At 43.5% G+C, this 14247-nt stretch overlaps 1 protein-coding gene across 1 annotated transcript; it reads left to right on the plus strand.

Moving 5' to 3' along the window:
- Positions 1 to 234: 234 nt before the first annotated feature.
- Positions 235 to 13091, plus strand: MED17 (mediator complex subunit 17; the record flags this gene model as incomplete). The annotated part of the gene is made up of 12 exons (XM_079549415.1): positions 235 to 475; positions 1509 to 1675; positions 2122 to 2341; positions 4265 to 4401; positions 4526 to 4610; positions 5117 to 5269; positions 5983 to 6113; positions 6807 to 6991; positions 7389 to 7526; positions 8580 to 8697; positions 9919 to 10078; positions 12886 to 13091. Exons 1-12 carry the CDS (start codon positions 244 to 246, stop codon positions 13089 to 13091), a joined length of 1932 nt encoding a protein of 643 aa, XP_079405541.1. The 5' UTR covers positions 235 to 243.
- Between the last annotated feature and the right edge of the window lie 1156 nt (positions 13092 to 14247).

Below are 14247 nucleotides of genomic sequence, written 5' to 3' on the forward strand. Positions count from 1 at the left end.
TTTCCTGTGCGACTGTTTCGGTGATGTGGAAATAGGAGTGAATTTGCGTTCAGCATGCAGAACAAACCCACTGCCAATGAGGAATAGCGCTGCCAAACAAAACGCGCGCGCTGCGGTCGGGACCGCGCCCGAGCGCGTTCCCGTGAAGCTGGCCCCGCCCGAGCGCCGCTTCCGGAAACAGCCGAGCGCGCTCGGCTCGCGGCTCCGCCCGGCACCCGTAGGAGGCGAGGAGGGCGCGTCAAGATGGCGGGAGTGCCGGCGGTGCGCATCAGTATCGAGTCGGCGTGCGAGAAACAGGTGCAGGAGGTGGGGCTGGATGGCAGCGAGACCTACCTGCAGCCCCTCTCCATGTCCCAGAACCTGGCGCGCCTGGCTCAGCGCATCGACTTCAGCCAGGGCTCCGGCTCCGAGGAGGACGAGCCGGGCTCGGCGGGCCGCGCCTGGGCCGAGCCGAGCGAGGCGGAGGATGAGGAAGGTGGGGGCGGCCGGACCGGGCGGTGTGGCTGCCGGAGGCCTTCGGGGTGGGGGTGCGCGGACTGCAGCCGCTGCGGCTGCTCTGTGCGTACCCGGAGGGCGGCGGGGTCGGGCCGGGAGCACCTCGTGGGGTTCCCCTGAGCCTGGTGCAGGGTGTGCGTCTGCGGCATGGCAAACACCGCTATCTCTGTAAGGATAGAGCACTGCCCTGCTGGGAACGGCTTGGGGGTGTTGGTGGATGGGAAGCTGGACGTGAGCCAGCAGTCTGTCCTAGCTGCCCAGAGAGCCATACGCATCCTGGGCAGCCAGAGCAGCACAGCCAGCAGGGCGAGGGAGGTGATCCTGCCCCTCTGCTCTGTGCTGTGAGGCCTCACCTGGAGCACTGAGTCCAGATGTGGAGTCCTCAATATAGCAGGGACGTGGAGCTGTTGGAGCGTGTCCAGAGGAGGGCCACAGAAATGCTCCAAGTGATGGAACAACTTTCCTATGAGGACAGGCTGAGAGAGCTGGGGTGTGCAGCCTGGAGATGAGAAGGCTGTGGGGAGACCTGACAGCAGCCTTTCAGTATCCAAAGGGGGGCTGTAAGAAAGGAAGGGTCAGGCTCTTCAGCAGGGTCTGTTGTGACAGAATAAGGGGAAATGGTTTCAAACTAAAAGAGTGAAATTTAGGCTGGATATAAGAAAGAACTATTTTTACAGTAAGGATGGTGAGGCACTGGAACACATTGTCCAGGGAGATGGAGATGGCTCTGGTGACCCTCAAGGTCAGGCTGAACTTGGCTCTGAGCAATCTGTTGTAGCTGTAGGGGTCCCGTGGAAGGGCAGTTGGACTAGATGACCTTTAAAGGTCTCTTCCAACTCAAATGATTCTAAAATACTTCTGACAGAGGCCTAGAAAACACCTTGGGGAAAGGGAGATAAGATAAACCCATGTATCACATTGTGTTTTATGCTTTTGTGGCAGGTTTGTAAAACGATAGGGTGTAAGACTCGTTCTCAAAACATACCTTGTGTCTATATTTGTTTTGTTTTCAGGGTTGGTGAAGTTTCAGCCGTCCCTCTGGCCTTGGGACTCAGTGAGAAACAACTTAAGAAGTGCCCTGACTGAAATGTGTGTGCTGTATGATGTCCTCAGCATCGTTAAGGATAAAAAGTTCATGACTCTGGATCCAGTGGTGCAGGATCCTCCTCCTGCCAAGCAGGTTCGTTGCAGCGTATGCATTTCCTGTGTGTTTATACTGAAGGTTTTGTTACACTGAGGCTTTTCTGTGTGAGTGATAAGTACAAAAACTGGTGGTGCTCCACATGGTGTCTTCATCCTGTGCTCTATGGGTGAGTAGGAGGGCTCAGAGTGGGAAAGCATGCTGAGCTCAGTGGCTTCTTGGAGTTGTAAATCAAAGTGCTTCTTGTGGCCATATAATACTGATGTGAAAGTAATTCTGAATAGGCTACTCAGCATCCAGCAAAAGCTCCCTCACTGTCAGCACAGTGTCAGAAGCTGAAACATTGTTGCCTCTGTGGAGCGCTGCTCAGCAGCAGTTAAAACGTTGGTGTATTATTAACTTTTCTTTCCCAAAGCCAAAACACAGCATCATATGAGACACAGCAGAAACCATGACATGTTTGTTGGGTTTCATTTTCCTCCTAGAATCCTCAGTTTCTACAGCTGATTTCAAAAAAGAAGTCATTAGCAGGTGCAGCTCAGATCCTGCTAAAAGGAGCAGAAAGATTATCCAAATCAGTTGCAGAAAACCAGGAAAATAAGCGACAAAGAGACTTCAACTCGGAACTACTGAGGCTGAGACAGCACTGGAAGCTGAGAAAAGTGGGAGACAAAATTCTTGGTGATCTGAGCTACAGAAGTGCAGGTATGCAGTAGGGTGTTATGCCTTTACTTAGAAATGAATATTAAGATTTTACATAGAGTGTTTTAAGCTGAAAAAAACAGATGGAGTATGTTTAATAATACATATCAGTTAATAACACATAATTATGAGACAGAATTGTAAGAGAACACCTGTTTTATTATCAGGGAAAATATCCCACCATCCTTAACCTAGAAACTGACTTTAAAGGCAAGAAGAGTTTTAGTAAAGATTGCTTTAAAGAACAGTTCTATGCTGGCTGACAAGTAGGCCTTATAGACAAAAGCCCATGAAGCATTTTTTTAAATTGAGGAGTCTCTTTTCTGAACACAGATTCGTAGGCATTTAAACTGATTATTTTGGGCACCTGTTGTTGCAGTGAAGGTGGGTAGAGATTTAGAGCTGCTCATCTTCCGTTAATGAAGAAGCCGTAGCTCTGACTCTCCTTGAGTCTCACCAAAGCCATATGGCAGGTGCTGCCCTTGGGTCACAACAAATGCATTGCAGCAATACAGGCGTGGGAAAGAGCAGCTGGGAAGTTGCTTGGCAGAAAAGGACCTGGGATGCTGGTTAGAAAATGTCTGAATGTGAGCCAGCAGTGTGCCTTAGTGGCCAAGAAGGCCCATAGCATCCTGGCCCACATCAGAAACTGTGCTGCGGAAAGGATTGCCCCTTCCATGCAGCACTGGTGAGACCATACCTTGAGTACTGGGTTCAGTTTTGGGCCTTTCGCTACAAGAAGGATGTGGAGTTGCTCAGATGTGTACAGAGAAGAGTAGCAAAGTTGGAGGGACTAGAAAATGAGAATAATGAGGAGTGGCTGAGGGAGGTGGGCTTGTGTAGTCTGGAGAATAGAAGGTTGAGAGGAAACCTCAGTGTTCCCTACAACTACCTAGACAGTGGTTTTGGGGAACTTGATAGATGAAAAATTTAACGTGAGCCAGCAGTGTGCCCTTGCAGCTCAGAAAGCAAATGGTATTCTGGGCTTCATCAGAAGAGGGGTGGCCAGCAGGGACAGGGAGGTGATTGTCCCCCTCTACTCTGCTCTTGTGAGGCCCCATCTGCAGTACCGTGTCCAGGTCTGGAGCCCCCAGTACAAAAAAGACAGAGAGCTGTTGGAGAGGGTCCAGAGGAGGGCCTCAAAGATGATCAGAGGACTGGAGCACCTCCCCTACAAAGACAGGCTGAGGGAGCTGGGCTTATTCAGCCTGGAGAAAAGAAGGCTGCAGGGTGACCTCATTGCAGCCTTCCAGTACCTGAAGGGAATCTACAAACAAGAGGGGACTCAACTCTTTGAAAGGGTAGATGACAGCAGGACAAGGGGAAATGGTTTTAAGTGGAAGGAGGAAAGATTTAGGTTGGATGCCAGGGGGAAATTGTTTACTATGAGAGTGGTGAGGTGCTGGAACAGCTGCCCAGAGAGGTTATGGATGCCCCATCCATGGAGGTGTTCAAGGCCAGGTTGGATGGGGCCCTGGGCAGCCTGGTCTAGTATTAAATGTGGAGGTTGGTGGCCCTGCATGTGGCAGGGGGGTTGGAGCTTCATGATCCTTGAGGTCCCTTCCAACCCGGGCTGTTCTGTGATTCTGTGTTTACAACAAGGAGAGTGTTGGTCTCTTTTCTTAGGTGACAAGCAATAAGGTGCAAGGAAATGGTCTCAAGTTGTATCAGGAGAAATTAGATTGGATACTAGGAAGAGTTTCTTCATGAAGGGAATAGTTTAAGGTTGGAAAGGCTGCCTGGGGAGGTGGTGGTGTCCCCATGTGGAGATATGTAACAGATACGTGGACATGTACCAAGGGACATGGTTTAGTGATGGGACTTGGTAGATCAGATTAATGACTGGACTTGATGATCCTGAAGATCTTTTCCAACTTGGATGATTTTAGGGTTCTACTACATGTGTCTTTGTTCTTCTTTGATTAGGCTCCCTTTTCCTTCATCATGGCACATTTGAGGTGATTAAAAACACTGACATTGACCTGGATAAAAAGATACCTGAGGATTACTGTCCTTTGGATGTTCAAATCCCAAGTGATTTAGAGGGATCAGCCTATATAAAGGTTTGCCAGAAACTTCAATACAAAAGCATGGATTTTATGCTATTTGCATGCTTGCAACAAAGAATAAACTTCAGGTAACCTTTTTCTTTTTTTTTTTTTTTTTTCTCCTTCTTTTTCCACATAGGTTTCTATTCAGAAACAAGCTCCAGACATTGGTGACCTTGGGACAGTCAATCTCTTTAAAAGACCCATGCCAAAATCAAAACCAGGTATGTTATTTTCTGGGTGTGTTCTCAAGAAATAGATGATATTTAATTTGAAAATTCTCACATAAAGCTTTAAAGAAGAGTGGACAAGAATATTCTTATTTAATCTAAATAAATTCTGAGAAATACTCAATTTGTAGAAGAATCATAGAATGGTGTGGGTTGAAAAGGACCACAGTGATCCCCTAGTTCTGACCCCCTGCTATGTGCAGGGTCACCAACCAGCAGACCAGGCTGCCCAGAGCCACATCCAGCCTGGCCTTGAATGCCTCCAGGCATGGGGCATCCACAGCCTCCTTGGGCAGCCTGTTCCAGTGCGTCACCACCCTCTGAGTGAAAAACTTCCTCCTAATATCTAACCTAAACCTCCCCTGTCTCAGTTTAAAACCATTAATACCACCTTACTACTTCAGTGCTGGCATTCAGGGTAACTACTGTAGAATATTTGGTATCTGAACAGAAAAACAGCTTCTCTTTACTTTTCTGAAGACGTGAATTTATATTTTCAGGTACCCCCCACTGGCAGACAAAACTGGAGACTGCACAGAATGTTCTCCTGTGTAAAGAAATCTTTGCCCAGCTGTCAAGAGAAGCTGTTCAAATTAAATCACAAATTCCTCACATTGTTGTGAAAAATCAGATCATCTCTCAGCCTTTCCCAGGTAGGATTACTTGTTAAATGCAGACTGAAATTCTGTTTTATGAGACTTTTTTTTTTTTTTTAGTTTAAGAAACAAAGCAAAGCGTTAACCTTGCTTTTCAAAGATTATGAAAAACAGAGTTTCCCAAATTTTTGCTTGCTAATTATAGTAAAATTCAACTAATACACTTTATTTTCTAACTTACTCATATTTTATTATACAGACTTTGGGTTTTGTCAGTAGTACTTAACATTGTTTTGTCAACTGTAGTGATAGGTACATGTTTTGGAGCTTTGCAAAGATCACTGCTTCATGTAGGTGAAACTTTAGAGGTGAGTTAATGGGTTATCTGTGGAACTAAGGGTGATGCTCTTCAGTGGGGGCAATTAGAGAAGATGAAGATGGGTCAGAGCTGCTGAATTCGTACAAGGGATGCACAACTACTTACGAAGAAACCTTTTTCTTTTTTTATCTTTCCTGTGTGTGTGGGTTTGAGTTGTAGAAATAGGTATGAAATCAACCTGTTGAGGTAGTAGTTGGCCTGACAGCACTTCAGTGAACACTGTTACCTGCTTTTGCTGCTGTGCTCTCCATCATTTGATTTCTACATTTTTTTTCTCTGAGATAGTGAATGTTGGTTGTAAAGCTGATGTCTGTATAAGGTCAAGAATAAGTTCTCAACAGCCTGCTTGGAAACTGTGTCCTTATTATTAAATAAAACCTGCTTTGCACAGGTTTGCAGTTGTCTATTTCTCTGTGTCACTCTTCCAATGACAAAAAATCACAGAAGTCTGCTTCGGAAAAACAGAATCCTGAGGATCATCTCTATGTTCTGGAACATAATTTGCATCAACTTATCAGAGAGGTAATGCATTCATAGTCCAGGATTGGAGGGGGCTCTTTTTGGCTTTTGCTTGGACTTGCAGGCCTTATGCACTGCTGTAATAACAGATGGCCACTAGAGGCCAGTAAATTTCTGTCCATTTCTGTGAAGCAACCTGCTGGTCAGGTTTACTGTGTGTTGGTGACTAAGGAGTTCCAGCTGTGCTTTAATAGCACACTGGTTCTGAACCAAAGCTTAAACCTGGCTGCTCACTCGGGAAAAGCCATGCAAGGGTTTTTTCAGTCCAGCTCCTCAGTTTCCCTTTTCTACCTCTGTGTGTAATTAGTGTTTATCAAGTACTTAATGATTTGAGTATTGATTCGGATTATACTTCCACAAGAAAAGAACAATAAATGTCTGCAGTAACTTTGCTTCACTTGAGGTCTGATCACTGCTTCAGTGCTTTAGATTGTCATGTAATTAAATGGGAAGACCTGGGGAAATAGGTAGAGGTGTGCTCCCTCCCTGAACAGAGAAAGTGCAGATGTCCCAGCAGTTGTGAAAGCGTGTTCCAGAAAGTGTTCCTATCCATAGGACGTGGCTCCAGAAGCCATGAAGTCATGTAGAAAAGGGAACAGTTTTAAGATTTGATGTGAATCAGCATATTCAGAGTATGTGTATTAAATCTTGCAGTTGTGTTATTTGGTCACTTTCTCTTTTAACAACTGTTTGCAGTGTCACAAGCAAACTTTGAGCTCCACAGTGATGCCACATCCAGCAAGTGCCCCTTTTGGCCACAAGAGAATGAGGCTAGCGGGGCCACAGGCTTTTGATAAAAATGAAATCAGTTCTTTGCAGTCAAACGAAGGACTTCTGGAAAAGATCATAAAACAGGCAAAACACATCTTTCTGAGGCGCAGGTGGGTCACGAGCTGTGTGATGAAATGGGTCATTATGGAAAACAGGATTTTTGTCAGTGTTCAGTTTCTACTTCTTTGTTTAAGTACTGAGAAGGATAACGATGTATGATCACACAATACTTGGCCAGAGAAATCTGAATTTTTCCTTTTAGTGAGGTCTGTGACAGCTGTGATGGAGGCTGCTGATTGTTATACTTTTTAATGTTCTTTGCTGAGCAGCTGATGCTGAATAATACTGCAGCAATACTTCTGCAGAACGTATGTGAAATAGACACAGTAAACAGCCGTGCTTAATTTGCAGCTAGAATTTTGAAGTACATCGACTCATTTCCTTTAAAGAAGATAACGGCACAAATCAGCAATGTTATTTTGAGTGGAATGTCTCTTTTTCCTCTAGAACTGCTCGAACCATTGACAGTCTGGCTAGTCGTATTGAGGATCCTCAGATTCAGGCCCACTGGTCAAATATAAATGATGTTTATGAATCCAGTGTTAAAGTTCTAATAACTTCTCAAGGGTATGAACAGATATGCAAGTAAGTATGAAAACATTTGCATCTTTTATTTGTAAACTGGCATTGCAGTAGCATGGCATATACAAGTGGTGTGTTGCAATTTTCATAGAGTCATAGAATGTCCTGGGTTGAAAAGGACCACAATGATCATCTAGTTTCAACCCCCAATTTTAGATTTGCTGTAAAACAGAAAGCTAGGGGCCTGTTTTTGTGTACAACTGTTGTGTTTTTCTGAGTGGTGAGAAGGAACAGCTACCTCCTCACCCACTTTACAGTGCATTTAATGTTGAAACTTAGTAAGTAGTTATCTAGCACAGTTTTCTTCAGGGAAAGGTTCGAAGAGGAAAGTGGTTCTTTAGGACAGAGGCATATGGAGATAGCTGAATATAGAGTGTTTCTGTACATGCTTGCCTTTAAGCTTCCAATCTGGGCATGGAGAGCTAGTCAGTACTCTGCCCTCGCTTGGTTATAGAGGCACTGAAATGTGAAGCTCATGTAATTTATGTTATTACTGTATTGTCACTGAAGTGTGAGACTTCAGGTAGTGGAAACGAATGCTTACGTGCTGACCGTTGGTGCGTTCACTGATAGGTACAGGAGGGTGAGCTGGTTGCCTTAGCACCTTCTGGCCTTTTTGAGCAGTTCTCTTTGGCTCTGTCCACACTGGTGCAGTTTGCAGTCTCTCTTCCAGAGTACCTGTGCTGCTTAAGTCTTGACAGCAGGATAGAACCATTCCTTAGTAAATTTTTTCCTGTCTTCTGGAAGGAAATGGGCACAGAGGCAGGGAGGGGGCTGTGAGGTACCTCAGGACTTGATTTGAACAAGCAGCGGACCAGCTCTGGGAATGTGCCATGGAATACATTTGCCCTGCATTATAGAGGGGTGTGAATATAGTTGTGGTGAATGATGTAACTGAGACGTTTGAAGTTGGTATTGTATTCCATAGGCTTTGCCCTATCCTTATCTTAGAGTTCTTATCAAGTAATCAGAAGAATTCTGTGTTCTTAGAACAAACTTCCTATTTTCTGAGGTGTTATAATGCATCTTGAATAAATGTGTATCTTGTTTTCAAAGATCCATTCAACTACAGCTCAACATTGGAGTTGAACAAATCAGAGTAGTGCACAGAGATGGAAGAGTTATTACACTGTCTCATCAAGAGCAAGAGCTGCAGGATTTCCTTTTATCTCAGGTATACTCGTATACTTTGTTCTTCCTTTTCTTCTGGTATTTTGGGGAACAGAAGTGAAAATCTCACCTTTATCTGTGTAGAAAACATTAGAAAACTTGAAATGAAGTTATTGCCTACGGGAAAGGTGGATAACTGGATTTTCCAGTATGTTTGTATAGTGAATTTAGCAACTGCTATAAAATGTAATACCAGGTCACTAGCAGCAATCAGTTTTTTGCCCTTCCATTAGAAATACTACTGATAGTGATACTCATTATCAGGGCTATAGGTTTGTTGCTGACTTCAGAACCAGCCAGTGAGAGCAGGCTACAAGGTATTCAATATATTAAACTTACTGTAACCAAATCCAATCTAGAGATCTTAATGAGCCCGAAATTATTGTCATTTCAGCACTGTGTTGTCAATGATTGCTTTGCAGCAGCCATTATTAAATCAGCTGGTATTTGAACTGAGGCTTGTTAGTTGCGTGGAGCAAGCTGCTGGTTCTGTTCAGAAGTGACAGTCTCCCTAATACACGTTGCAAATAGTCACAATACAGGTCTGTAGTAACGGTGCTTGGCCTGGTGCAGTTGCATCAAACTCCACAAGGCAAAGAGAACAAGTTGAAACAGACTCTGCTGATTGTATCTCTTCATGAAGATGTGGTTTTAGACTTTCAGAGAACTGCTAACAGTGCTGGGTTATTCTTTGCAACAAGTGTTACTTTTTGATGCCGAAAAACATTCTCTTCTAATCTTGTAAGTTGTTGAAGTTCAAAGCTTAAAGCCCTTGAGCATTAATGGAGATAATCATGTGCCAGAGAACCTTGGCCTTTATTTGAGCTTGCATTGTTAATACATATTTGCAAAGGTATTTTAGATATCTTACAGCAAAGATCTCTGTCCAAGAGCAGATATTATTTCAAAATCCTTTTCATAACAGTTGGGTTATTTTTTCTTAATTGAAAGCAGTACTTAAAAGAGTCATCTGGCTGAGTGGTGTGTTTGATATAGTGGTTGCCTCTGCCTTCAAAGCTATCCTGACATACATAACATGTTTTGGGGTTTGTTGTTGTTTTTTTTAACAAAACAGAACAGAACAGAACAAAAACAAAGAAAAGAAACCCAAACAACAACAAAACCACACAAAAAACCCATAGTAGAACCCAGTTATAGTTCCTCTGTATTTCATTTTGTGGTGTGCAAATACTGATGAGAAGATGAACCTCTTGTCACCTTTCAGATGTCACAGCACCAAGTCCATGCAGTTCAGCAGCTTGCAAAAGTTATGGGATGGCACGTGCTGAGCTTCAGCAATCACGTTGGCCTGGGGCCAGTGGAGAGTATTGGCAATGCATCTGCAATAACTGTAGCCTCGCCAAATGGAGACTATGCCATTTCAGGTAATGCTTCCTATTTCAAATGTGTACAGAATTCTTAAGTTCTAAAGGGTTTTTAAGCTTTCCTCTAAAATCAGTCTCCAGGATTTTTTAGAACAATGACAACTTACAGCAAAATATTCTAGAAATGATCTCTTGTGTGTGGAATTGGCACCTAAAGAGAATGAGTACTTTGCCAAGTAGCCATTTAATTATTAAACCAGGTTTGACTTAGGCAAGCATGAAAATAATTCTTAGAACTGGCACAGAAAAAACAGATTGTAGAAACCATTGTGATTTTGAGAGGAGGGAATAAGGCAAACAACAGGATCACAACCCTGGGCTTAAGGAGCACAGGGTTTTCTTTTGGGATCTGCTTGGATGAATCACCTGGGATGCTGTTCTATGAAGAGACAGAGGAGTCCAGAAGAGCTGGTTGGTGGTTGTTGTTTTTTCCAACGATCACCTCTTTCAGGTCAGGGATGATCATTTGCATGTGCACCAAGTTGTGCAAGGTGTCAGAAGATGTGCGTGAACAAGGAGTTCGTGATTCAACTCAGATGAAAAAGGCCACAAAAAACAGAAGCAGGTGACCTGAGAATATTATAGAGATGCTGCTTAAGAATTCAAGTATGGGAATAGGAAAGATGAAGTGCATCTGGGATTGAATTTGGTGTGGGACATACAGAGTAGTAATAGAGCTTCAGTCAGTACGTCAACAGCAAAAGAGAGCCTAGGGAAAGCCTGGGCCTGCTGCTAAATGGGGACAGGACCTGGTAGCTGAGAACATGAGGTAGGCTAGAGTACCTGATGTCTTCTTTCCTTTGGTCTTAAAACTGACCTTCAGAAATCCCACGTCCCCATGATATGGATCTGGACTTAACCTGACCCTTCTTACTGAGGTTAAAGGATGATTCTGTGAGTCTACAACAAAGAATGATGTAGGGTGTGTCTGTGAGCACTGAAGGACCTGGTCAGTGTCGCTGCAAATTCACTCTTTATGATCCGTTAAAGGTCTTGTTGATCAGGAGAGATTCCTGAAGACAGGAAGAAGGCCTGTGTCATATATTAAAGAAGGAGAATGGGAAACTCCAATCTGGTCAGCCTCACTGCAGTTACTAAAAAGGTGAAGGGGTAAAAAAACATAGCAGTTTCCCAACATATTAAGGACATAAGATGATTGGGAGTAGCTGACATCAGTTTATGAAGGGGAAATTACGCTCAATCAGCCCAAAAGCTTTTTACAGTGAGATAACTAATTCAATAAGTGAGGGGAGAACAATGGATGTTTTCTATTTTAGCAGGATTTTTGAGACTGTATGCCAACATCCCCCTTGATTGACAGAGTGATGGAATAGGAGCTAGGCTGGCTGGATTGCCAGGCTTAAAAGGTTGTGATTCTCAGCCATGAAATCCAGCTGGATGCAAGTGTGGTATAACCCTGAGTTCAGTACTGGGACCATGGCTGCATAGAGCAGCTGGATGCTGGTGATAGAAAAATGGATGCTGGTGATACAAAAATGAGAAGTAGCTGATAATGAGATAATGTGTGTGCTGCCATCCTAAGACTTGAACACATTGAGAATTGGGCTGGCAGGAACCTCTGGGTGTTCAGTAAAGGGCAGTGCTAAGTCCCACACATGGGGAGGAGAGTACAGGAGAGGCAGAACATGCTGGAGTGATTCCAACAAACAGCCACAAGGAGCATCGTGGGACTGGAGCACCTCTCCCGTGAGGAAGGGCTGAAGGAGTTAGGACGGTTCAGCCTGGGGAAGAGGAGGCTGAGGGGTGACATCATTAGTGTCCATAAATACCTGAAGGGAAGAGTGCAGTGAGAATGAAGCCAGGTTCTTTTCAGTGGCACCCAGCCATGGGCACAAACTGATACAAGGAAATTTCATTTAATCATTTAATTTAATCATCAGCCTTTTTCACTGTGAGGATGGTTGGACCCAGGTTGCCCCAAGAGGCTGTGGAAACCTGACTGGAAATCTTTCTGAACAACCTGCTCTTGAAGACCTTGCTTTGTGCCAGGGGTTTCGACTAGATGAAGACTAGGCTCCTCTGGTCTACATTTTGAAGATTACCTTTCATAGGCAAAGAACTGGCAGCTGAGGTAGCTTCTGGATCCACACGTGTTAGTTCTGGTTGGTGCATAAGTTGTGTGTCCACCTGTGCTTCTCAGATCAGAAGTGGTCATACAGCAGTTTTGATCCGCTGCCACAGGTGTAATGTTTGGGAAAGCTGAGTGTTACCTCCTTAACCAAATAATGAGCCCTCCACCACCAAAAGAAAAGAAATAAATGCAACGAAGAAATACAAGCAAAAAAACTGTCACCTAGATTTGGAGAATATCACTCTCTCTCCACCAATCTTGCAGTTTGATGATAACAGCAGTCCTGACTTCATTCCTCTCCAGAGAGGTATCCAATAGAATAAATATTTAATAGATGCAGCTCATGAGAATTAAAATGTACTTTTTGGAATAGAATGGTAGGGATCAGCTTAGATAAGAATTAAGTAGGGAAAAAAAAAGAAAACCACCCAACAACTTGATATTATTAAGGCTATTTTTCTTTGCACTTTATGTGAAATGTGCATTCTGTGGATTGTTTGTCAAATGTTTCTTTGATTTGCTTTAGCAAACAGCAGTGCCAACATAAAAACTGTAGTGAAAAAGTGTGAAACCAGCTTACAACATAAATATATGTAAGGCAATTTGTCATTTGTTTCCAGCATGTTTGGAATTGACTCAACAATAATGTACTGCATACATGAGGGAGGGTATTTAACATGAGTAAAAATACTCATAAAATCCTTGTTCATCACAGTACGTAATGGTCCTGAAAGTGGCAGCAAAGTTATGGTTCAGTTTCCACGGAGTCAGTGCAAAGATCTCCCCAAGGGCGACGTGCTTCAGGACAACAAGTGGAACCATCTTCGAGGGCCCTTCAAGGAAGTCCAGTGGAATAAAATGGAAGGGCGCAACTTCGTGTATAAAATGGAGCTGCTCATGGCAGCCCTGACTCCATGCTGATCATCTCTCAGTCTCCTCATGGGGGCTTTGAGTCGTTGCTGTGCTGCCTGTGCAACAAAGGATGATTCAGCCTGTGGGGCTACACAAGAAAACAAAACCACATTTATTTCCTGTACAGATGCATCTGTTGTAGGGTTTATAATAAAGCATTATTAATGATGTGCAATACAACTTTTTCCAAGAGTTCCTTTCAGCTGTACCTCTGCAGGCTGCTCTACCTAGACCAACATTCCTAAGTGATTATTGTATTTTTCTTCTATAAAATGCAGTTCAAGAGTCCTTTGCCTTATGCCTGCTCAAAATGATACCCTTTCCTTCCCAGCCTCTGCTTTTTCTGAACAGATTTTTACAAATGTTTCTGATAAAAAGAAAATTTTGACATTTAAGGTGTGCAACTGATAAACCTTTTAGTGGCTGATATCCCGAGGAAAGTACCATTGCTTAAAATTCAAGTTACAAGTCTTCAGTGTGTGATGTTCTTGGCTTGGGGTTGAGGAAATACCTCTGCACTGCATTGGTGCGGCTCTGGGTCACGCACTGAATTTCTTGTGGAGAGGCACAGTGGTGTTGAGGATTGTAAAGTCACAGCTTGTGACGTGGCTGCAGGTGACTTTATGCAGTATTTGTTACTTTGCTTGCAATTTCTGTTGTTTGCAAGCTTGTCGAGGAAATGATCATTACATGTAAAATTCTCCTGCCAGTTTGAATTTTTGTGTAACTTTTTTGTGTAAATTCATGTCTAGAAAGAACAGACTGGGAAGAGGAAGAGCAGGTAACTCACGTAGTAAGCCTTGGATCTCCATAGTCATCCTGTTCTTTGTTTTCTGCCCTGGCATTCACTGCTATTCAGAAAAATGATAGTTTTCTCTTAGAGGTCAGCTCCTTTGAGGTCTTCAAGAAGTAATTTTGTTTGTTTCTCTTTCTTTGTTGTAATTATAGCTGCCTTGATGTTTCTACTAAAGTTTTGCCCAGTTTTCCTTTTGTTTTGTCATTAATGGCTAAAGGTCTCTTTGAAACTGGTCTGTGTAAGCTGGTTAAGATTTTCATCCACATTGTGTTACAAGGTGTGTATATACATACATACACAGAAAAGAACTTTTTGCACATAGAACATGCTTGAATTAAACACTGTCCTGTAGTGACAGTTGTTCTTTTG

This window comes from Tetrao urogallus, assembly GCF_951394365.1.
Source record: "Tetrao urogallus genome assembly, chromosome: 1".
Taxonomy (NCBI): domain Eukaryota; kingdom Metazoa; phylum Chordata; class Aves; order Galliformes; family Phasianidae; genus Tetrao; species Tetrao urogallus.